Here is a 26,154-nt window from a genome sequence, read left to right as displayed (position 1 = left end):
GAGTCCAGAACTTCAATAGATAACTTAACTGCATCAGAAAAGGGTGTATTACTATGGAACAATGTTAAAACACATCTGACCTTTCCAAGAAAAAGAGCATCAGATAACCATAGCTATAGGTGTTTCTACTACTCGCATAGCCATGTTTCTTATGGCTATTTGTATACTGTACTTTATATGTGTTTGAGGTGTAAAGCTGGCACTCCTCCATACCTACCTTTGCACCAGATTCCTGCAGAATGCCATAAATAAGATGTAGGAACTGAAACAAATTAAACCAATATATTTAATTAAATAACTGCATGTACAATGAAAAAGATCTCGACTGCAATGGAGAATAAAACTAAGGTGTAAGTGGAACAACTAATGTGAGTCACCCTCTTGAGATATTTACTGGGATTGCGTGGAATCATCTAGTGTCCATGTAATCCATATAAATTGCAGTTGTTACGGGTAAACAACAGTAAAATTAAGGACAAATTTCTTGAAGAAGAAAGGATTGTTAAACAGCTAATTTGATTCCCAGGTGTGGGTATAAATTTTGAAAGCTATTACATGGCACAGATGGCAGATAATCACAATATATAATTATCTGGAGAATGCAAGGAGTGCTATCTTACAAAGTCAGGACAGCATTATTAATACATTGTCACATCTGAGCTGTAACCAAGAAGTACAAATGATGATACAGTACGACAGAGCCTAATGCATCATTGTTTGAGCCTTGCACTATGGGGCCATAATATGTAACATCCTAGCTCAGCCCCTCCATGGTGCCCTAGCAGCGATGGAAAATCTGAAGGTGAGGAGGAGATTAGCATTTAGTGTTCTATTGACAATGAGGTCATTAGAGATGGAGTACAAGTTCAGATTACAAAAGATGGGGAAGGAAATTGGGCGTGCCTTTTCAAAGGAACCATCCAGCATTTGCCTGAAGAGATTTAGTGAAATCAAGGAAAACCTAAATCTGGACAGCCAGACATGTGTTTGAACTGTCGTCCTCCCAAATGCGAGTACAATGTTCTAACCAGTGAGTCACCTTGCTCTGTGAAGGCAAGGGGAAATGAAAATGACAGATACCATGGTGGGGATGCTGACACCTCTGGATAATAAGGGCATATGACTGCATCACCAGCAGTGCTGACATTATGTCCAGCTTGAATAAAACCATTTTTGAAGCCTCAGTATCAGAGTCTTGTCATCCCATCTGCAGCTTCTAATTCTGACAGAATGGTATGTGCTACCTGCTGCTGAGAAAAACTTAGCCTCCAAGATCACAGCCAAGGCTGAGCTGTAGTGTGACTTAGCTGCTACGAGCTGCCAGTGCTGTTTGGCCACTCCCTTGATTGAAGATCTGGCCAAGCATGGGCGTCCCACTGGTGAAGGACCATACTGAGTGACAATCTGTTGGGCGAGACATCAGAGTATCACATCCCTGGCTGCACGTTGTGTTGCTGATTTGAGCACTACGGTTCCACCTTCATGATACCCCTGTGTGATATGCTGTCGGCACCCGCTTAAGTACGTGTCCTTCTTTGAGAGCACTGGGGCGGGCTACACTAAATGCCAGTTGGCCGTGGTAGGCTTGCACCAACAGACTCTTGTTTCCCGGTCACCTGCACGAGACCACTGCTGGGTCCTGACCTGCACAACAGGCACAGCCGACAAGGCTGCCATGTCTGCATTCCTCGTTTCACTCGAGTGTGAGAACCAGTAGGCCTAATGCTGTCCAAGAGAAGACAATCTGTACTATAAAATCACTAGTAATAAATAAAATTCCAGATTAAACTGTTTCACTGATGCCCTAGGGCATACAACAGCCATTCACACCAGCTCCCAAGATTGGCCTCCTGCACTAGTAGCATCACTACCCCATCTGCTTATTTTCCACCCCCACTAAAAATCCTGACCTTAGGGGTTACCGCTACGGTATTGGGTTAAACTACTACACATTTTAGCCATGTAAATGTTAAGAATAGTGATTTTTCAGAGCCCTCGTGACTAGAGTAGATGTTGAGCCCCAATAGCAGATCCATTTGTTAAATACTTGTCCAATGTAGGATCATTTGTGAAAGAATACTTGAAATCACTGTTTCTGGTAATACTGTATTGATAGTGAGCAAAGAGATACTTTTACTTTCCAATTGTCATACTAATACACAAAACTGCCCGTTTTGGACATAAGCCATCTTATGAGTATTTCACCATCAGTCACTTAGGTCCATCAAGTTGAAATAAAAGTTCAAGACACACCACTGTTAAATGATTTGTGCATTTTACATATTTTGCTTATTTTACTTAAATTTATTTGCTGTATCATTGGGCTCCACCTTGTTTTCCTGTTAGTTCTCTCCCTCTGCCCCAAATTTTGGATTCATATGCAGTTATTAAAGTTTTTCCTTTTTGAGTCACCTTTCCTTGACACTCAGGTCCAACCTGGTTCGTTACTTTCTCCAGATTAACCTGGAGAGGTCATATTTGGACTGGCAGCCCTCATATCATATGATTATAACTAAATATGCTGATATGTGTATTTGCTGAGTCACAGAGAGGCACATCAAAAAGACTGTTCGAAAGTTCGCTTTCGGTTAACAAGGCCTTTGTCAAAAATAGCTAACACACACACACACACACACCCACACACGCACGCACGCACGCACGCACGCACGCACGCAGATGCAACTCACACATACACGATCACAGACTCTGGCAACTGGAGCCACATTTGAGTCTAGCTCGAGCTGCCAGGTGTGTGTGTGTGTGTGTGTGTGTGTGTGTGTGTGTGTTTTAACTTTGCGTGAGTGTGTGCTTGTGTTTATGTTGTCTATTTCTGACAAAGGACTTGTCTGAAAGCTAACTTCCCGACAGCCTTTTGGTGTGCCTTTCTGTGACTCAGCATCTCAGCTATCCTCTTCATTATATTGTTACATTCCATCCTGGATTTTCCATTGTTTGATGTATGTATTTGAGTTACATGAATGAATGTCAATGAAAATTACAACTGTTAAACTGTTATGTAATTAACAAGTTGTACAACATCATTGCTCAATACTAATAATATATACAATGTACAGATGAGTAAAAATGTCCATGACTTCTGGTTCATTAAAGCCTTCCATACATCATCAGTTCTTCCAGTAAAATACCGAAAACATCGTATTTATGTCAATAAATATAAATAATGAGAAAAACATTGGAAAGGAACATTTTTATACCACAGGAGAAACTTGTGAAATGCACCTACGTTTCATTCCTGCAATGCCATTAAAAATATGAGAATCTTTTATACTCTGCAGTTGCACGAAAGAGTGCAGAATGCTCCTCAAGAACCATACTTCAGTTAACTGTTTAAACACAATGCTGTTGCTAGTTCTGTATTTTTAAAATATGTTCTTAGTCCTTGCAACACTCAGAAATTTGAGAAAAAACACCTGCTTACAACACTGACATTTCTTTCAGCATAAAGTTTTCACTTGACTTTTGACACATGTTGAAACAGTTAGCCTCATACAGTCAGCGACGAATGATATGAAAACAGCTTCTTCGAAAATTATGCTGATGTTCCTCCGTGGGCATTGGTGACTGGTTGTGATCCATTCTGTTGTACTTGGGTGATTTGCTGTTGGTTCCTCAAAGCTGCACGTGCCTGTAGATGCTTATTTTTAATTCTCTCCAGTTCATTCACCCTACTTCTTGCGTGTTCTAAACGATGCCATGCCATTTGAAGTACCTTCTGTGAGGCATAGCCTGATCCTTCATGAGGCTGTCCTATAAAGAGAAAACAAATCTGTCAAAATTTTAAACTAAATGTGACAGAATTTATTATTATTAAACTCAAAGTTTTCTTTCGGTACAGTGGATAATTACCGTATTTACTCGAATCTAAGCCGCACCTGAAAAATGAGACTCGAAATCAAGGAAAAAAATTTTTCCCGAATCTAAGCCGCACCTGAAATTTGAGACTCGAAATTCAAGGGGAGAGAAAAGTTTTAGGTCGCACCTCCAAATCGAAACAAAGTTCGTCTAGTTGTAATATGAGACAAAATTTAGGTCGAATGAATGACGATACAGCTGCAGTAGTTTGGTTCGAGTCGTAAGCTTAGCAGTTACGGTTTACCAGGTAGCCATTGCTACGCGTCACGCGCTCCGTCCGTATTTATACGGATATCCTTCCTTTTTCACGTGCTTGTCTGGTTTGAATTGATTGCTTATTTTTCTTTGATCTGATAAGTGCCGTTCTCTTTATTATAGGTGTTTACATCACTCCAAGCTGAAAATGCATTACTGCACAGTGTCATGCATTGTTTGTCGCATTCTGATAGTGCGTGTTTACAGCCTGTCGCCGCTCGCGGCGTGGCTTGCTTTTGTGCGCGCTACCGCCGCTTGCAAATAAAAAATAGAGAGGAGTCGTCTCATTAGCGAAACATTTGTTGTTACTTACACTACTGCTTTCTTTGATAATGATCAACAAGAACCAAATAACAGACTGCGTATGATAGATGATGATCTGAACGAAATTTTAGCGAAAATTTTTCTCCGTTCCAAAATCTTCGCAGGCGCCTCTTTAATTCATTACATTCTGCACAGGAAAGAGACATCTTAGATTTAAAAATCTAGTCAGTTGCCGTGCTTCATTTCTGACTGTATCACTATCAGGCATAAGAATAATACGAATATAAACATGACATGATATGTATATTCTTCCCCCGTTTGCTGTTGTCTCACTCTAGTTTCGTAGTTTATTAGGCAGACAGGATTTAAATGAGATAGTAGCAAACACGAAACAATACATGGCAAAATGTTTATATTCGTATTAATCTTATGGCGAAAAGAATACTACATGTGATTCACAATTCATAAAAGCTCCTATTAGCAACCATCGCTTCTCACAGGTAGGAAAAAATTCAGAACGTAGAGTTGGCCATATTGACAAACATCCCAAACAGTCTTGCCAGTCGGATTTTCGTAGTACATTGAAATGCTGCTACATTCGAAGATCAACAATACAGAATTTGTATTTACTTCGTTAGATAATGTACCAAAATGCAGTGGTCGAAACTCTGGGCGGAGGAAATAGGCTCGTCTTCCACTTTTTTTTTTTTTTTTTTAATTTATATACTGACGCAGAGATTTTGGTGCCAGTATGTATCTTTGTGCCTACAAAGCATGCCTGTGTGGCGCTACATATGTTCGACGGCAGAACTTAGTTGTGGCGGCACCCACCAACATTTTTCAGACCTCCCGCTTGCTTTGCACTCGATTCTAAGCCACAGGCGTTTTTTTGGATTACAAAAACCGGAAAAAAAGTGCGGCTTAGATTCGAGTAAATACGGTACCTACTCTGCACATATATAGCTAAAAAGGTACATCTTTTGCAGCTTATGTTTCTGACATTTATGAACAAGCGTAAAAATCTTCACAATTCTGTAGGGTCATAAGTGAAGTTGGAATATTAGATATCAAGTTACATGCTTATAGGAAAGTGGTTCACACATATGGCTACAAAATGCAGGGTTCCAGAGCTGCTCTCATAAAAAGCAAGATTTGATTTGTTGTTTGTCCTATTTCCACACTGTCACCTGTGGCATCAACACATTTTATAGTTCATGTTTGACATTGTTCTGCAGAGATATACGTAATCATTAGTGATAACACTGGGCTCATGCTGCAACCATAGATTGTGGACACAATGTGTCAGTTAAATTGTGAGACCAATCTATGTTCTCTCTGAGACATTAGAGAATGTTTACAAAGCAACCAACCATTTTTCTCTGCAGTGCCTTTCCATCGAGAACCCCCTGTTTATTGGGGAAAAAAATTACATGTATCTGATACTTCTTATGGTTAATAACACCAACAGGAAATACACTAACAGCAATTTGACACAAATTGTTGAGATCAAGAGAAAATTGATGTTTTTTGGATGGTGAGTCTGCTTTTCTTGGGACTCAGAGTAACTGCTGCAGAAAAGCATGCTTCTGAAAATGAAATGAGACAGATATTAAAGATTTTGCAAATTGCACACTTCCAAGTTTGTTTGTTTGTGTGGGTGTGGCAAGGGGGGGGGGGGGGTTTAAAGCTAGCACTAAATATCATTCCAATACACATTTTACTATCCGACATTCAAGTTTCTTGTTTAAGATGTTCTTTGTAGGCACAGTCGATGGCACATTCCTTGACTTCCAGAAACCATTCAATGTGGTTCTGCACTGATGCCTAGTGTGCAAAATATTTACATACAGAATCAGTGAATAAGTATTCAACTAGAATAAACAGAGCTCAGTCCATCATTCTTAACAGGAAAGCAACATATTTTGTGTGTGTGTGTGTTGCAAATTCTGGCATATGTTCCCCAATATAAATAAAGATAATGTAATAATGAAAACAAAAACAATATGTAATGTAATGCACATAAATGTATGAAAAGTTCTGATACTGCTTGGCTGTGCAATTGGACTGGGTCATAATTATCAATTATTTACAGGCATCTGCAACTACAGGTATAAGATAAAAAGATCACAAAAATCTACTGGTGAGGACAGTAGATGCCATGTTCTGTACTAGGACTGTTGATATTTTTAAAAAATATTGGGAATCCGATACATCAATATTTAAAAAAGTATCATTATCAGCCCTTGATATATAGGAAAAAAGTATCAATATATCAATGGAAAGAAATATAGATGTACATGCCTACAAAAATATCAGCTGCACATTGTAAATATACTGCTGGTTTTAGAGCTGTATATTTAAGTGTTGATGAAAGTAAAATTATGTTCTACTAAAATTTTGAAAGAACGGTTTCAAGCATTTACTGAAAATTGTGAAAAAATATAATATAAAATAAAAATATAGGCACTTGATATAGCCTTTTCAATATTGATATATCAGCAAAAAAATAATCACTGATATATATTCATATTTTTTGGAAAAAAATAATGATATATTGATATTTTATCAACAGCCCTATTCTCTACAAATACACTGGAACACGATACTTGTTTCTATACTGGATCTCAATGAAATTTGTGTATGCAAAGCCTTTAGTGAGAGTGTCATACTAAGAGAGAGACATTAAAAAATATCTGCTGTCCCAGAAACTTGGTTTCTGCGCAATGACACTGGTCCATTTCACAATTACACTCTAAGCAGTGCATAGTGACAGCTGATTTTCTTGGTTGCTTTATTTTGGGCATGTCACTGATTTCCACTGCACTTCTCCTGGATTGTTCTAATAGTCTATTCCACATAAGACAAGCAACTTTCACATGGAATGTGATACACAATACTTCTCAATTTGGATGGAGTCCAGGCAGCAAGGAGGCATAACAACACAGTTCACGGTACTTGAAGATGAAACTTTCAGAAGGAAGAGAGATAACAAAGGGAAATAAGGATTAACAAGTCAGCAGCAGATGAGATTTGAGAACTAAGACATTAGAACTGAAAGAAAGAGCTTGAACAAGTCAGAAACAGTGGAAGAAGATATACTTAAAAAAAAAAAAACTGAAAAACATCACATGTTCATTGTGGAGAAGGAATTGGATGAGGAGGAGGAACAAGTGAAAGAAAAGGACCAAAAAAGCAGTAAATGGGAGCAGGGTAACAGAAAAAAATGATGAGATGATGAAGTATGGGGGGAGGAGATATGGAATATTGAGATAAACAATAGGAGAGATCAACTGAAGTTGAGGCCACATGACTACTTACAAGAATCAAGCATATACTATCCGAAAAGTTTTGTCGTATTGATTCTAGAAGAAATAATCTGAATGGCCAGTGTAATGATGGATACAGGGTGATTATAATTAAACTTTCAAAACACTGCAGAAATAACACCACCGGTCAGAATGAGGTTAAACTGCAATGAAATATTATCGGAGAAGGGGAAAAACGTATGGGAAAAGAAAAAAAAAAATAGTGTGAAAACTGATCAATAGGTGGTGCTGCATGTGTCAGAATACGTAAATGAAAACACTTGTCATGCGCATGACCCTCTGAAGTCTGTATAAACACATCGGATACATGGCTTTTCTCCTTTTGCGTCTGCAACGTCCATCATGACTGTCACAATGCAGGATCATGCTCTGCCTGTAAAGCTGTATTATGAGAATGATGACTGTGCACATGTAGCTTTGGAGAAGTTCTGGACACTAAAGAGTTTGAAAAAAGGTGTCGGTACGATGACTGCTGTGGGTCTAGAGAAAATGATTTGGAAATTCGAAAAGATGGATTCTTTTGGTGTGCAACCTGGTAGAGGGAGGAAACGAATTGATTAAACGTCAGCGGAAGCTGTGGCTACAGCAAAGCAGGAGGAGACGAGTGGTGATTTGCAAATGCGTAGTGCATGGAGAATTTCTGAACATTAGATATACCCCTGAGCACGGTGCATAAAATCCTACGAAACATCCTTCTTTGCTATCCATTCAAAATTACCCATGTGCATGAGTTGCTTCCTGCCAGCAAGAGAGACCTTTACTTTAGAATTTCTTGCCCACATGGAAGTGGACAATGATTGGCCACTGAAGATCTTGTGGGCAGAAGAAACCAACTTCCATCTGACAGGGTATGTCAATACACAGAATTGTCGAATATGGGCAATGGAAAATCCACACACAAATCAACCAGTACCACTTCATCCTGAAAAGGTCACTGTGTGTTGCAGGTTTACGACGACATTTATCATACGGCCATATTTTTTCGAAGAGACAGGTGCTTCCGGTCCTGTTACCTGTACTGTCACTGGTAAGCACTATCTATGAGTGTCTTTAGCGCAACCATGTAATTCCAGCTCTCCAACAGTGTGAATGTGTGGATGGGATACTTTTTATGCAAGATGGCGCACCTCCACACATTGCAAATCCAGTTAAGCAGCTGCTGAAGCGCCATTTTGAAAATGCTACAATTATCAGCCACCATTTCCCTACAGCCTGGTAGTCCCAATTACTTGACCTTAATCCGTGTGACTTCTGGCTGAGGGGCTATCTGAAAGATGATGTGTTCAGTGTTCCGATTGCAAACTTAGCTGCACTGAAGGCACGCATTGCGCAACACAGTATGAACGTGACCCCGGAAACATTCGATCAGTTGTGGAACGTGCTGTTTCTCGATTTCATCTTGTTCCAGAAAACAGTGGACAGCATACTGTTTGCGCCAGTCACACGGAAATTAATAATTCAATTTGATTTTGATTGATGCTTTTTATGCAACTTTTTGCCTCAGGACAATTAAAAACTGATGTGATTGATGCTTTTTATGGGGTTTTTAGCCTCGGAACAATTAAAAACTGATTTTTCCCATCCAACATGAAATGACCTTGCCACGGTGGATGGGCTTACGTAACTAACAGTATCACACCTGTACACCCATGCACACTGAGTAGCACAGTTTGTTTAATGTCAAACATACATCTTGGGCATTGTTGTAGGATTCGTTTGTCATTTGTAGTTGACCACAATTAAATTATAATGCTTACAGCGCCATCTATTGCTACATTTTTTAATTATTTATTTTTCTCCTGCCATATGTTTTCCCCACTTCTCCGATAATATTCCGTTGCAATTTGGCATCATTCTGACCTGTGGTGTTACTTCTACAGCAGTGTGAAAGTTTAATTTTAATTATAATCTCCCTGTATATCAAAGTCATACATATTACAATCCAACAACAGCTCATTTTGTCAAATATTTTACAGTAAAATGGAATTTTCATCAGGGGATCAGGGGGCACAAGGGGGATGGGATGCAGGAGCTTTACATGTCAGCCATGATAAGATCAACACAAAGAAAACCCTTCCTGACCTCCATAGCTGTACCCTCTATGCAGTACACTAGTACGTCTGCCTCTCAAAAGCACAAGTGGTTATTGGAGAGTATTAAATAGATTTATTTTCATGTGGGTGCAGAATACCTGAGGAATGTTGATCCAGAGGGACAAGATATTCGTGTTTGCTAGTAAGGAGTGTGATGCTATGGTTTGGGGAAATGTCTTCCAATACTAGTGAAATGATCCTGGATCTTGCTGTCAAGTACAGCCACTACTTAGATTTTGAATAAAAATCATCAGCAATGGGGGCTGAAAACTTTCGTTGAAAGGAGTGGCCCTCATTTGCCAACAATCATGTCACAACAGAGGTTCGCGGCACCCTCTTGCCTTTTGGGTTGCAAATTGCCCCTAAAAGCAGAACTGTCAGCAATGATCAGTGGTATAAGGATGCAGAAGACAACGAAGATCAATCCATTAATGAACACAATATGTACGAGGGTGGTTAAAAAGTTCTCAGAATCACCAAGAGAGGTCAGCACTAGCGCAACGAATTGTTCATGTGATATTCATTGGACTGTTGCCTGTAAACACATGCCACGTTAGTGGTTTTGGAAGATAGCTGTGGCGGTGGCATGGCTCTACTAATGTTCCCGCCTAGTGATTTGCGAAGATGAAAAAAAAATCTAGATTCGAGCAGTGATTCCCAAGTATTTCATAAAGAAACGTTTGGAAACAAAGGACATTCATGCTGATTTCCAGAATACACAGGGGGACTCTGCTCCTTCATATTCAACTGTTGCTAAGTGGACAAATGAATTTAAATTTCGTTGGGAGACCTTAGATGATGATCCACGCAGTGGTCGGCCAAGATGTGTTACTATTCCTAAAATCATTGCTAAAGTGCATAAAATGGACATAGAAGATCACTGATTGAAAATGTGTCAAATTGCTCACGCCTGCCAGATGTCATCTGAAAGGCTATATCATATTTTAATTGAAGAATTAGAAATGAAAAATTATCTGCAAGATGGGTGCCATGAATCTTGATACTGGATCAAAAATGCATGAGAATGGGCATATCGGAACAATGTTTGGCTCGCTTTAGGAGGAATGAACAAGATTTTGTGTGCCGGGTTGTGACCACAGGTGAAACTTGTGTGCACTACTATATCCCACATACAAAATAACAGTCAAAGCAGTGCGAACATACTGATTCTCCGCCACCAAAGAAAGCAAAGACTATTCCTTCGGCGGGAAAGGTCATGGTATCAGTGTTCTGGGATGCAAAGGGGATTCTGTTTGTAGATTATCTCCCCACTGGGCAAACAATTATTGGAGAATACTATGCCAACCTCCTGAACAAATTGCAACAAAAGATATGTGAAAAAAGGCCAGGTTTAGCAAGGAAGAAAGTCAGCTTCCATCAAGACAATGCACCCCCACACACCTGTGCCATTGCCATGGCAAACTTACATGAACTAAGGTATGATTTGTTGCCACACCCACCGTATTCACCAGATATGACTCCGTCAGACTTCCATCTCTTTCCAAAACTAAAAATTTTTCTTGGTGGATGACGATTTACTTCAAACAAAGAACTGATAGCCGGAGTTGACAACTATTTTGCAGACATAGAGGAAACTTATTTTCGAGTTGGAATCAAGGTGCTGGAACATCATTGGAACAAGTGCATTAATCTACAAGGACACTACACTGATAAATGAAAAATGTTTCAGTGGTGTAAGTACTTTTTTTTCTATTCTGTTCTGAGAACTTTTCAAATCAGCCTCGTATCTACAGAAAATGTGGCTTGTAACTGACAACGTGTTGAGATGAGCTCAACACTGGCAAAAGGCTGCAGACTAGTTCCCATCTGGATCTCTGGGGGGGAGGGGGGATGCCTATGAGAAAAAGACTGAAAAAATAACATTAACGGACCTGAATGAGGAATGTCAGAAGTATGAACGTAGTAGAGAACGTAGAAAATCTGAATCTAGATGTAGTATGGATAAATGAAGTTCATTGGTAAGAAGATACAGGTATATGATAAGGTGAATATAGGATATCAGCATCATCAGAAAATGGAAAAACAGTAGTAGCAATCATTACAAATAGGTAGGGAGGGCCAAGATTGAGTCTGTGAATGGATCAGTGATAGGATTAGTCTCCTAAGAATTGAAGCCTAACCAATGCCAAATCTATGGTTCAGATACAAATTCTGATGTCACAAATAGAAGACAAGAGAGATAGGAAATGGGAGGGAAGGAGGAAGGCAGAAGGGGGAAGGAGGGAGGTAGGAGGAGGAGGAGGGAGGGATGGAGGGGGGGAGGGAGGGGGGGGGGGAGAGGGAGAGGGAGAGGGAGAGGGAGAGGAGAGAGAGAGAGAGAGAGAGAGAGAGAGAGAGAGAGAGAGAACTCATGGAGAATTGTAACACTACAGTAGGAGAAGGAATAGGAGTAATGGAAGAATAAGAGTTCAGGAGCAGGAATGAGAGGAAGAATGACTTCTTGATTTCTGCAATAATTTTCAGCTAGTAATAGCTAATACACTGTTCGAAAATCATAAGAGGAGAAGGTATACTTTGACCGTACTCCTTTGTACCGTCTCCCTAGACAGGAAGCTACCAAGTGAATTACGTAAGATACGACAAAGATCATGAAATCAGATATTAGAATGTAAGGCTTTGTAATGTACCAGGCTAGTTAATAACCTGAACCCTGTGTTTAATGTACAGTCCAATACACAGGTTGTGTGTAAGAAAAATGTTTTGTAATCACAGTTAACTTTTGTCATTCGTAATTTTGGAATTTTACCAGCTTGCAAATGTAATTAGCCTTTATATATATTATATACACTGTTGGATATCAGATTGTTATTATTTTACATAAAACCACTTTTGCAGAACATTTTGGAAGATAGCATGCTAACTTGAAATTAACTTAAAATTATAAGTTATGTTGCTCTGTATTTGTCCAAGACAAGGTGAGAATACTAGTATCAAGATTAACTTTGTAATTAAGCAGTAAATATCTTTCAAGATCAATTGTTTGAGAAACATATACCATCAATTTTCATACTGAGAATGTATTACTACTGAAATTCTGTATATGTAAAAGATTTTATTGCATTTTGTAAAACTAAATTCTGCACCTTGACTCTTGTACAATTGTAACTTATAATTAAATGTATATTTTAATAATAATTTCAGAATCTGATTGTATGTTATTTATAGTCTGGCGGCGGCACCCATCATGAATCTATACCAGTTGTTAGTATGTCAGTTGTGGTATTTGTTGCCTGTATGTGAGCCTCTTAATCCCTGTAACTTCTTCCTGAATCTGCATTCTCTATTCATTCATTTCATCTCTTTGCCCCCTCTATGATTTTGACCCCCCCCCCTCCCCGCTTTCCTACAGTAGTCAGAATGTGCTCTATCAACTGATCCATTCTCCTTGTCAGTTTGAGACAAATTTCTTTTCTCCCCAAATCTATATGGTACCTCCTCATCAGTTAAGCCTTCTACTCATCTAATTCTGAGTATTCTTCTGCAGCACAACATTTCACGAGCTTCTATTCTCTTCATGTCTAAGCTGTATATCGTCCATGTTTCACTTCCATATATGGATACATTTCGTTCATATACTTCCAGAAGAGATTTCCTGACACTTAATGCAATATTCAATGTTACCAAATTTCTGTTCTTCAGAAGTGCTATCCCTGCGATTGCAAGTCTACTTTTTATAGCTTCTCTACTTTGGCCATCATCAGCTATTTTGTTGTCCAATTATCAAAATTGATCTACTTCTTTCAGTGTCTTGTTTCCCAATCTAACTCCCTCAGCATCATCTGATTTAATTAGACTATATTCCATTATCTTTGTTTTGCTTTTGTTGATGCTCATCTTATATTCTCTCTTCAAGACACTGTCCATTCCTCCAACTACTCTTTCATGTCCTTTACCATTATCTGACAGAATTTCAACGTCATCAGTAAACCTCAAAGTTTTCATTTCTTCTCCATGGGCTTTAATTTCTACTACAATTTTTCTTTTTTTGGTTTCCTTTACTGCCCCTCTCAACGTGCAGAATGAACAACATTGGGGGTAGGCTACAACCCTATTTCACTCCCTTCTCGATCACTGCTTCACTTCCATACCCTCGACTCTTGTAACTGCCTCTGGTTTCTGCACAAGCTGTAAATATCCTTTCATTCCCTGTATTTTAACCCTGCTACCTTCAGAATTTCAAAGAGAGTATTCCAGTCAACACTGTCAAAATCCTACTCTAAGTTCACAAATGCTGTAAACATAGGTTTGTCTTTCCTTAACCTATCTTCTAAGATAAGTAGTGGAGTCAGTGCAGCCTCATTTATACCCACTTTTCTCCAGAATCCAAAGCAATCTTCCCCTAAGTTGGTTTCTATCTGTTTTTCCATTTTCTGTAAAGAATTCATGTTATTTTGCAAGCATGACTTATTAAACTTATAGTTTGGTAATATTCACACCTGTTAGCACCTGCTTCCTTTGGAATTGGAAATACGGTATTATATTCTTTGTGACGTATGAGGGTATATCATACATCTTGCTTACCAAATGGAAGAGTTTTGTCACGGCTGGCTCTCCTAAGGCTATCAGCAGTTCTGGCAGAATGTCGTTTACTCCCGACTTAGGTTTTTCAGTTCTTTGTCAAATTCTTCTCATAGTGTTGTATTTTCTGTCTCATCCCCAGCTACACCCTCTTCCATTTCTATAATATTGCCTTCAAGTACATCTCCTGAGTATAGTTTGTCTACATACTCCTTCCAAATTTCAGCTATTTAGGACTGGTTTTCCATTTCAGCTCTTGATATTTATACAGATGCTCCTCCTTTCTCCAAAGGCATCTTTAATAATCCTGTAGGTGGTATCTGTGTTTGCCCTAGCCATATATGCTTCTAAATCCCTACATTTGTCCTCCTGCCATTTTTCCTTAGCCATTTTACACTTCCTGTCGATCTCATTCATTAGAAGTTTGTATTTCTTCTTGCTTGCATTTTCTGATGTATATTTATATTTCTTCCTTTCATCAATTAAATTCAATATCTCCTGTGTTTCCAAGGAGTTCTACCAGGACTTCTCTTTTCTACTTAGTTGATCCTCTGTTGCATTTGCTATATATCTCTCAAAGCTTCCCCATTCATCTTCTACTGCATTCAGTTACTTTTCCCACAGGGAAGTATCATTTCAAAATTAATTTCATTGCACATTCCTATCCGATCTCACTGCCTCTTAGAATTAAATCACCTGCCTAAAGTCATTTAATGTCAATGATTATGATTATTTGTAAATTGTAATATGGTGATGTAACAACTTATCTAGGAGTAAATACAAATTCTGGTTATAATGACTTATTATGTAGAGCATTTTAAGGGCTCATCTGCGCTTGAAAGTGATAATTTAATTTTTTTAAGCTATCAAAGACATGATATGAAGCACTATCGATAAACAATAATAGTAGCGGTGAAAAAACAGCAAATGTTTTAATATTGTACTTCGGCTTTGTCTCCTCTTGTACTGAGATAATGTTTCTGTGTGGGTGCATTTTGCTATTGCTCCATAACTCCAGACATTTTGTTACATATTCAACATAGTCAGATATAAAGAGGCGCATCGACATACTCATTTATATTAATATCCTGCCAAGCAACAATTATTATTTATATGTAAGTGTCTACTTATAATTTATGTGCATATGTGAGTTCTAAAGTACATATTTCATTAATCTCTATGTCTTTTTCTCATTTTAGTAGTTTTAACAGCGATTTGTCTATTGAATGCAGAATATAGACTGAGAGTAACTAAGGAAATATTTGGTATTGAAGAGTAGCAGAAATGAGCTTAGTGGTAAAATGGTGATGTAATGAAGCCTGAGGCGTATTGTGAATTCTTTGATACAGGTGGGAATCGGTAATTTCATTTTATAAATGCAAAAGTTCATGTAAAACTATACCCACTGAAATATATAATTTCAGGCATAACTGTTAATACCCTATGTGTTTAGAAGAAATTTTGAAGTTTCAGTATAAAATTCTATAATTTTAATTATATTTAGTTTTGCTAAATATTTATCAATTATGTCTGGTTCAAATGTTGTCTTTGTACTTTGTTTTAGTACACTTTTTGGGAAGTTGCAGGGTAATGCAGACAAGTCATGTTTTACGATGCAGTTAAAAGCAGACATTGTCTTTGGAATTAAGAGTTACATTTTGTTATTCTGGCCGTTGAAAAGTTAAAATACAAATACTTGAAGTGCAGATTTCATTTTATAGTTAGTTATTCATCAGAATTTCAGAATCCTAGCACCAGTGGACGTTCTTTGTACAAATCAGACATGTGTACATAATCATACCTCTATAAGAAGACAATGAAACTATTTTCAAGACAATCAGCCAGATAAATAAAAAGTTATATTTTAGTAAAGTGAGTATACCCTTCAACGCAACTAAACTCAGAATAATGACAAATGTCTGCTCCAAGAACAAAGAGCACACAACTGAACACACAACAGTGAAAGTTAAGTACATAATTTCAGCTTTATTCTCTAATCAGCTTGTCAAAGTAGAGAATAGTGACCAAAAAATTATTAGTTGTGACTCTCATTTGCATGTGAAACACGATTTTGTTGACCTTCATTATTGTCCAAACTTTGAAAATGGCACTGAAAAGAGGTTTAGTTTAGGACTTGTTTGAGAATAATGATTCAAGGTTAGGACTTCAAAATCATACTATGCAAGATTCAGTAGACTCACTACACAAAATGGTCATTAGAACATTTTATGAGAGAGAGAAAAAAGGCTATAAATGTTTTGACAAAACAAGTTTCTCGGGGAACAAGTTTCTCAACACAATGATGTGATCAAAGATGAGTTGGGAAACAAAATTTATGAAAACTGTACTTCCGTTAACTTAGAGCTAGGGAATCAAATTCTGGTATTCCAGCAAGAACTAATCAGTCAAATCCAAGATGTTAAAAATAAATTAAGTAATCAAACTGCAGTTGCAAATGACAAAATTGCATAATTAAAGGACAGAATCACAAGCACAGCACCTGGTGTTCAGATTGTTGATCAAAATGTAACTGAACTGGAACTTAATTTGTAAAGTGAAATTTCAGTAGTAGAACATAATCTATGTAACAAAGTTGCACCCGTTAACAACAGGTGAGAGATAAAATTTTGTAATGGAAACTAAGAAGTTGTTAGTGGTGAAAAGACAGTTTGTAAAAAGGACAGTGAATGTAAGAATAGTGCCTCATATTTGCAAAATAATGTGCTTAAGTTTCAAAAACATTTACATACCCCACATGAAGGCGTAGCTGCAAAAAAAATTGTTCACACAGGATTTTATATTTTGTCTAGTATGCTACCAAAAAGCTTTCCTGGGGTTGGTAGTTTACAACCTTTTGATTTCTTGCAACACTGTAAACAAAATTTCATTCCAGACCTGGCTGATAAGACTTAAAATTAAATTCGTGTAAAGATGTTTGAATAGGAAGGCACTACCGTGGGCAATCAGACTTGCATACAAGATTTAATATCTAAACATTTTGAAGAGAGATTCCTTAGCAAATTTTGACCAGAGTTAGAACAAGTTAGAATTAAAAGAGAAATCCTATATGAGCCAAATTACAGAGGACACAGAGAGGGGTAAACAGAACTTCGTAAAAATCAATTGAACCAACCTTTTGACAAACTGACACAAATCAATGCATTGAAAAGAAGGTTACCTGAGAATGTTCAATGGGAGTTGGTGTTTGGGTTTGATGAATAGGTTGACGAGTTCCTAAATTAATTTCATACAGGGCTGTTACAATGGAAATTGGAGAAATAACAATTATTGTGGGAAAAATGAAGGTAATAATCACAGAAACTGAGAAAAATGACCACCAAGAGAATGTGATAACAGAAGGAGACAATGTAACAAGAGATACAAGCTAAGTAACAGAAACTAGAATTGTAGTCAACATCCACGTCAGCACTTCAGTCATGGTGCTAAAATTAATGAGCTGGTAAATCAATGGTCACTCCATTGGAGGTCCACAATGTGAGAGTGAAGAGTAATAATATTAATTCATCAAAAAATAATGGTAACAGATGTACAAGACAGAATGGTTACTAAGACAGAATGATAATTACACTAGAATAACAAGATAATAAAATTAGAGTGGATCAAGAGTTTTGGGGTAGTTTCCGGCAAGACTGGGTTAAATAACAGAACAAAAAAGAAGTAAAAAATCTTAATTATGAACTGTAGGAAAGTGACCTAGAAAACTCTTTCAGTGTTGATACCGGAAAAAGTTGAATGAGATTGGAGATGGTAACTTAAATATTTATGAAATATTTTCTGAGAATGAAGAAGTAATGGAACACGTACAGAGTGAGAAACACATGGTAGATGAAGATGCATCAAATATTTGTAATATAGGTCAAGTTCTTGGTGAGGAAGGAATTAATGAAAATTAAGGTATGGGTTGTTAGATGTAGGTAAAAATGATTAGAGGGGCTACTGGCAGACACAGTAAAAAAAAAAAACTTATCTGAAATTGAGGGTGTAGATGCTGGATATGGTTGTTTACTAATTCCAGCACTAAGTGAAGATTTTGGTTTGGGAACAGACAGGTTACAATAAGTTAATACAGTTCTTTGACTGAAAGGTGAAACCAGGGTAAGTCCATTTAATTAGAAAATGAGTTTATGGCAAATTCTGACGGCCAGCCATAGGTACCACAAGGCACTTATAATGACTTTCAAATAACGTAGCAAGGGTCTGAGATACAAAGGGTTTTACTTTTAGTGGTAACAGAAAGAATGTTCTGAGTCCGGTTCTCATGGAAAGAACGGGGCAAGTCCAACGTCTACTTCAACTTTACGCAATACACCTGTTAGGTCAGTTGGCTTGCGGCTGCAAATATGATAATTTGAGTTTCTTACTCTGTTCTGTTTCTTACAGTTATAGTGTTTAGTTTGAAGTTTGTTCCTCTTATGACCTCCAAATGTGTGGATCAATCACAAGATATAGGTGAGATCCAATGTGGTAGTCAGCTAAAAAAAAAAAAAAAAAACAAAAAAAAACAACATAATGAGTAATGTTTGTAGAGACCTTATGGCAATTTCTTATGATTTAGGCGGTGACTGCAACTGCTCATTGTTTGCGTGTTTCTAACAAATCAACCCCACAAAAGAGCATAGCTTACCAATTTATTAGGTGTCTGGAATGACAAATACTTTCATTTAGCCGGCTTAATTTTGTTGATCTTAATTACGCCATATTTCTCTTTATGAGACACTGTAAGAATATGACTGAAATACCTGTTTGCCAAAGGATCTTCTTTACTTTGGAAGGAATTACTGTTTTACTGTTTCAACATTCATCAAACATTCAAAAGTGATGCAACGTTTTATAATTACACGGAAGATTGAGGAAATAACGAACCAAATGAAATTATAATTTTTTTGCATTATTATGTGAGTGAAATCCTTGATCCAAAAGGAAGGCTTCTTGTAAAATTCTGTGAATCATGCTCAGGACAGAAATAGAACTATGTAATGCTCCTAAACCATCAGTATCTTGTTCATACCATTAAGAGATTAGATAGTGTCAAAATAGTATTTCCAATAAGAGGATGCTCTAACTTGGAATGTGAGAGAAATGAAAGTTATTGCAGAGTTACCAAAATACTTTTGAAACAGCAAGACTGAATCCATGGCCTTACAGTCATTCGTGTTCAACGAGAAGGTATATGAGACCGAACAACCTTCTTAAAAGCACGTAGAAACTGAAGTGTTCTTTCAAGATATGATTGCCCAGAGAAGCTCTGATTGTGAAGGAAGAGAAGCTGTTCAAATACAGGTTTACTTACAGCGGAGCCTGAACACCAGTACATTTGGAGCATTCCGGTGGTTCACAAGTAGATGTTGAGCCTGAGTATCAACAGCAGGGACCTGACAAATTCTTATAGCACCACCGAGCATATAATGGTTTCTTTTAATATGAAACTTTTAGAAAGGTAAATCTCTCTATCTCTCTCTTTTTGTTTATTTCCCTGCCAACACCTTACAAAAAATTAAAAATATGCAGACTTCCAAGAACTTGAACAGTTCTGAGGCCAAGGGGCAACAAATTTCTATTGTGGTCTACTGCATAGTGAACCAAAATCCAAGACCAACAAATAGAAACTTCCAATGCTAAATAACACAAAGAAGGGACGGAAGTTTACCAAAATGTGCTGCTCTTAATTTGTTTTGGTGATAAGATGTATTGTCTTTTTTATCACATAATTTCAATTGTCATTTTTCATATGTGAAAGGCAAGAAGGGAAACATACTACAACAAAATGTAGAAAGCAAGATGCTTGTGAAAACATGAATAGGTTGTCATTTATGAAAGAAAGAAGTCATGTAGTAGAGGATAATTCAGAAGTGGAAGTTGAAGAAAAGGAGTTAATGAAAATAACTGATGAAAAGGCATCTGAAACTGTGAGTCTGACTGTTGACCAAAAGGAAAATGTTTCACTGACGATATTTTGTGTGTTAGTTGTGGTTATTTTGTTGCTTATGAAAACATATTCAACTATCGATGTAAAAAAATTTTGTTGCTCCTCATTACATCAACAATTTATATACCACATGGATTTGTCATACTCAAAAGAGAACACCTCAGGAGGGCATACATTCTTTGTATGCGATGTGCTATGGCAAGCACAGGAAGTTACCTTTATAGGACTTTTCGACTTAGGGTTTTTGTGCTGCATCCACCATTCTCCTATTCTGTATGTCTACTGAAATTATCTTTCTCTGTCAATACTAGCATTTTTAATTAATTAAGAAGCCTTAATTACATGGGCTTATGAGATTTACACTATATTATCACAAAACATGATACTACAAATATAATTATTTTACTGGAGGAAATAAGTTGTTACATTATTTGAGAGACATACGAGATGTAATCATAAAGTACTGGAAATTTTTGTTTTTATTAGAGTACCTTTATTTATTTAACAACATCAACTTTGTCTCCTTCAAAGTAATCCCCCTCAGATATAATACACTTGTGCCAGCACTTTTTCCAATCTTGGAACTCAATTTTTGATATGTTGTTTAGCTCCTTCAGTGATTCTGTTTTTACCTCATCAGCAGTGGCAAAATGATGTCCTTTCACGGTTCTCTTCAACCTCAAGAATAGAAAGAAGTCACAGGGATCCATGCCTGGCAAATATGGTGGCTGAAGGCAACATAATGGTTTTGTTTTTTTGCCAAAAAATCATGAAGAAGCATTGAGGTGTGAACAAAATTACCATGAAGCAATTTCCACAAGTGGTTTTGCCACAATTCTGGTCATTTTCTCTGATTGCTTCACCCAAACGGCGTATAGCTTCAAGGTAGTATTTCTTACTGATCGGCTGACAATAAGGCAGGAACTTATGATGCACTATCCCATTGCAATTGAAGAAAACAATGAGAAGAACCTCCCCATATGACTGACCTTGTTGAATTTTTTTTCAGTCTTGGCCATTGAGGCAGTTTCCATTGGAATGATGTGCCTTTATTTCAATGTTACACCCAAACAATCATGTTTCATAACCTGTTATAACCTTCTTTAGAAGTTCTTGATAATGTTTGTCTACATTCAACAATTCCTAAGTGATGTTTACACGATATCGTTTGTGGCTGAGATTCAATAATTTTGGAACAAACTTCGCTTGCTTGGCATGAGTCAAAGGATATGCCAACATCATCAGCAACCTCTCTGATAGTGATTTGGCAATTTTCCAGAAGCATTTTCTTTCCTTCTTCCACACTGTTATCATAATTGATGTGCAATGAAATCCAAGGCGGTCATCATCTTCAATGTCTTCTTGAGACTCTTTAAAATGTTTATATCACTAATAAACTCTTGTCTTACTCACAGTACACTAACCAAAAGCCACACTCAACATTCCAAATGCAGTGCTGCACTTTATTCCATTTTTCAACCTAAATTTAATGCAAATTCTTCGATCCATCTTCTCTGTAAGAAAAAATTAGCCAAGCACTCAAAAACACATATAACCCTTTAGACTGTCAACAAGAAACTAAATATTCAAAACAGCTGAAACTGCAAACGTACATCAAGAACATGTGTACCAAGACAATAAAAAAAAAGTTTTAAAAATTGGATCTAGAAAGCCCGTAAAATTAAAAAAAATTCCTGTTACTTTTTGATCACAGCTTGTATATACCACTGTGTAAACTCTGAATTTTTATGTCATGAGAGTTGCTGAGAAGAGTTAGATTTTACTGTACTATGATCACTGGTGATTGTTCATACATGGGTTGGAACTTTAATAGTGGCAACTATTTATTTACAGCTTGTACAAAACAGATAAGTGTTTCAAAGTTTTGACTTGACTCGATTTAATTCCTTTGGCCCCTATGGGGGCTTAGGGCATCCAGGAGAACTCGCCATCCGTCTCTGTCTTTGGCCATTTGCCTCAATTCTGCCCAGGTCTTGCCAACTCTTTTTGCTTCCCCTTCCACTGTCCTGTTTCCATGTGCCCCTAGGCCTTCCACTCTTCCTTGTTCCCTGGGGAATCCATTCCAATGCTTTTTTCTTGATGGCTCCATCCGGTTTTCTCAAGGTGTGCTCCAACCAACCCCACTTTCTCTCTCGTATCTGGTCTTCTATAGGTATCTGGGTTTTTTTTATTTGCCAGAGCTCCTCATTACGTATTTTTTCTGGCCACCAGATATTCATGATGCGTCGAAGACATCTATTTATGAAGCTCTGTAACTGGGGCGTTATCTTTTTATCCATTTTCCAGCTTTCACTGGCGTACAGAAGGACAGCCTTCACATTTGTATTAAAAATACGGATTTTTGTTTTGTATGTGATATTTCTATTTTTCCATATTGGATACAACTGTATGAAGGCAGCATTTGCCTTTTTAATGTGGTTATTCACGTCATCTCCAGCTCCACCATCTTCCATCACTATACTACCCAGATACAGGAATGAGTTGACAGTCTCCACCTGCTGCTCCCCTATTAACAGTGGCATCTCCATGTTCCCTGAATTTAATCTCATTTCCTTTGTTTTGCCTGTATTTATCTTGAGGCCAGCCGTCTCTGCTTCTTCTTTCAGCAAGTTTAATTTAGCTTGCATATCAGTCAGCCTTTGAGCTAATAAAACTATGTCTTCTGCAAAATCCAAATCCTCCAGCCATTTGTGGATCCCCCACGGGATTTGTCGTCTCCATAAAATGCAACCCTGTCGGACTCCAGTCTAAGCTGGTCGTAGGTTGTGTTCCAAAAATGAACAGCATAAAGACAGAAGTGATGACACTTTCTGCAGGACCTGACCATCATTTTGCAGGACAATGTTCAAGCATGTACAGTGCAAGCTGTTACTGATTTGTTTGACTGATGGGGCTGCTAAGTGCTATACCACCTACTGCACTCCTCTGACTTAGGCCCTTATAAGTTCAACTTGATTTCTAAACTGAAGGAAACATCTCACGGCATTCGCTTCAGAACTGCTACAAATTCGTTGGGCAATAGACCGTGCTGTCCCAACTAGCACTGCTAAGAGTATCCTATGACTTCCACATTGCTGGCAACAGGTTACACACAAAGCTGGTGACTACTTTGAAAGTCAGTAAAACTTTGAAGCATGTATCTATTTTGTATGAGCTGTAAATAAATAGTTGCCACAATTAAAGTTCTAACCCTTGTACTATTAACAATATTTGACGATACTTATCACCCTTGGACCATTAAATATTCAATATTTATCTATGGTGTGTGAAAGTTTAGGAAATAAATACATGACACAGAGTTTGGTCTATGTGATTACATTATTTTGACTCTGCTGTATAAGCACACACACACACACACACACACACACACACACACACACACAATGAGAAGCCAAAACATTATTACCACTGCCACTGTGATGTTGGATGCTGCCGGGTGGCACTGTGGGGATGTGACGCAGTAACAAAAGATGCAAGTGGAGCAGACGTGGACAGGGGATTACCCTAGCAAAGATACGGGCTGCAAATGTGGAAATCCATTGAGATAAACGACTACGACAAAGAGCAGATTTTATTATTATTATTATGTAGAGCCTGTGAATGAGTATCTTGTAAACAGAAAAGGTGGTCAAATGTTATGTGCTACTATTATAAACACCTAGAGAAAGAGGTAGGAGGACAGTGAAACTCCACTAGGTGCTAAATGGTTTGACATCAACAACTCTTCACACAACGTGTGGTTCACAGGCTTGCCTGCTTCGTAAAATAGGATAGATGGTGATCTGTGGCATCTCTGCTGAAAGAACACGTTGCTGGTACATGCACACATGTTTCAGAGAACACCGTTCATCATAGGTTGTTGAACATGGAGCACAGCAGCAGACCACCCCTACATGTTCAGATGTTGACCAAACTACATAATCAATTACAAGTGCAGTGGACACGGGGCCATTGGTATTTGACTGTCGATTAATGGAAATATGTCAGCTCTTCAGCTGAATCACATTTCTGTTACACTACGTTGCTGGTCGCTTTCACAAATGCCATCATCAAGGTGAACGGTGGCTCAAAACATGCAGTGTTCCACGAATAAAGGCGGGTGGGAGCAGTGATATGCTATGGGAGACATTCTCCTCCACTTGCATGGGACCTGCAGTAGTAATTGAAGACATATTGACAACTGCGAACCATCTGGTGCATCCATTCATGCTTGATGTCTTCCCCAAAGTCATCTTTCAACAGAATAACTGTCTGTATCTCGGAGACATTCTACAGTGGTTTGAGAAGCATTACAGTGAACTCAGTGACCAAATCTGCCTGATATAATCCCACAAAACCCATCTGGGTTTGTATCGGTTGCCATCACCATGCATGCAAATCAGTGGCCCATTATTTAGGCAAACTACATGACCTGTGGGTAGACATATAATGCCACATTCCTCCACAAACCTACCAACAAACTGTCAGATCGCTGATGCACAGCATCGGTGTGTATTTTGTTCTGAAGATGGGCAAACAATCTTTTAAAGCAGGTGGTCATAATATTTTGGCTCATCAGTGTACATTACCTTCACTTTGACTATGGTTCAGGAAACCAATACTTACAAATGAACATGGACTGAATATTATTAGCTTATGAAAATGGAGATTTACAGGTTTACTGCAACTATTACTTGTAGTTTTCAGTATTTACTATATGCTGATACGATTTGCCACTACATTTAGCTACATGATAACATTATTTACTATTATCAAACAATGGAAGCTCCAGATTGGAACATCCACTATGTAGGAAAAGATACACTGCCACTTACTGTAAATATGACATGTTAATTTGCAGACAGGCATCATTAAAAGACATTTACACATAAGCTATTGTCACAGCCTTTGTCAGAAATAGAAACACCAACCTTTCATTCACTTAAGAAGGCATAACTCAAGTACACATGATCACCAGAGAGAGGTGTGCTTGCTTGTATGAATGAACGGTGTGTGTTTATCTTTCTTTTTCTGATAACGGCTGTTGCTGAAAGCTTATGTGTAGCTGTATTGTAACTGTGCCTGTCTGCAACTTAAGGTGTCATTTTTATGGTAAGGAGCAATCAATATGATATGATCTTTTTTAAGGTTTTATAATTTTCCTAAAAAATATTAAAGAATTTTTACAATGAAAAAGCTGGTCATAAAAACAGAATGGGATAGTTAATATCACTACCTTTCTAAAATATTTTGAGGTATTAATCATACATCTACAGTTTTCTTATTGTGTCAGTGCTGTCAGTTGACAAAATTTCACATTTTTATTATTTTGGGTACCGTGGCAGTTTATTTGGGTACACATTAGCATTTTGTTTCTTATCTGCATCACTGTGTGTACCTAAAAACTGTATTAGTGTTAAGTTGTTATGAAAAATGTATCAAAAGGTAAAGGAGGTCGATATTACTGGAAACGTATATATGAAACAGCTTTGTTAAGTTAAATTTATTTCACTCCTTGTGTTTGCGAGCAGTGTATTCACACAGTCAAATATAACATCATTTTTGGAAATGTTTGTGCGTTATGGCTATCTATGTGTGAGCTATGCATGTGTGAATGTGGTGGTGGTGGTGGTGTGTGTGTGTGTGTGTGTGTGGGGGGGGGGGGGGAGGGGGGTTGGTACATCTGGTGGGCTTAGCTTGACATTTAAATAATACCTAGCAGTCTATTCAATGTGCCTGTCTGCCACTCAACATCTTCTCTATGATGGAGGGTGTAGCAATCTATCCTTCTCACACTGTTGTTACTCCATACCGGATTTTCATACATGAAACTTTTACAGAAAAAAAAGAATATGAA

General features: G+C 37.8%; 1 protein-coding gene across 1 annotated transcript in view; it reads right to left on the bottom strand.

The window, feature by feature from the left end:
• Positions 1 to 268: 268 nt before the first annotated feature.
• The window catches only part of LOC124592460 (mediator of RNA polymerase II transcription subunit 11), a 46,691-nt gene continuing 20,805 nt past the window's right edge, over positions 269 to 26,154 (bottom strand). The window contains exon 3 of the mRNA XM_047131838.1: positions 269 to 3,768. Coding sequence (XP_046987794.1) covers positions 3,551 to 3,768 — 218 coding nt within the window. The 3' untranslated portion in view covers positions 269 to 3,550. The remainder of the gene's footprint in view (positions 3,769 to 26,154) is intronic.

The sequence above is a fragment of the Schistocerca americana genome, chromosome 2 (genome assembly GCF_021461395.2).
Source record: "Schistocerca americana isolate TAMUIC-IGC-003095 chromosome 2, iqSchAmer2.1, whole genome shotgun sequence".
Taxonomy (NCBI): domain Eukaryota; kingdom Metazoa; phylum Arthropoda; class Insecta; order Orthoptera; family Acrididae; genus Schistocerca; species Schistocerca americana.
The sequence above is the reverse complement of the archived record's forward strand: the minus strand, read 5'-3'. Positions and strand labels throughout refer to the sequence as shown.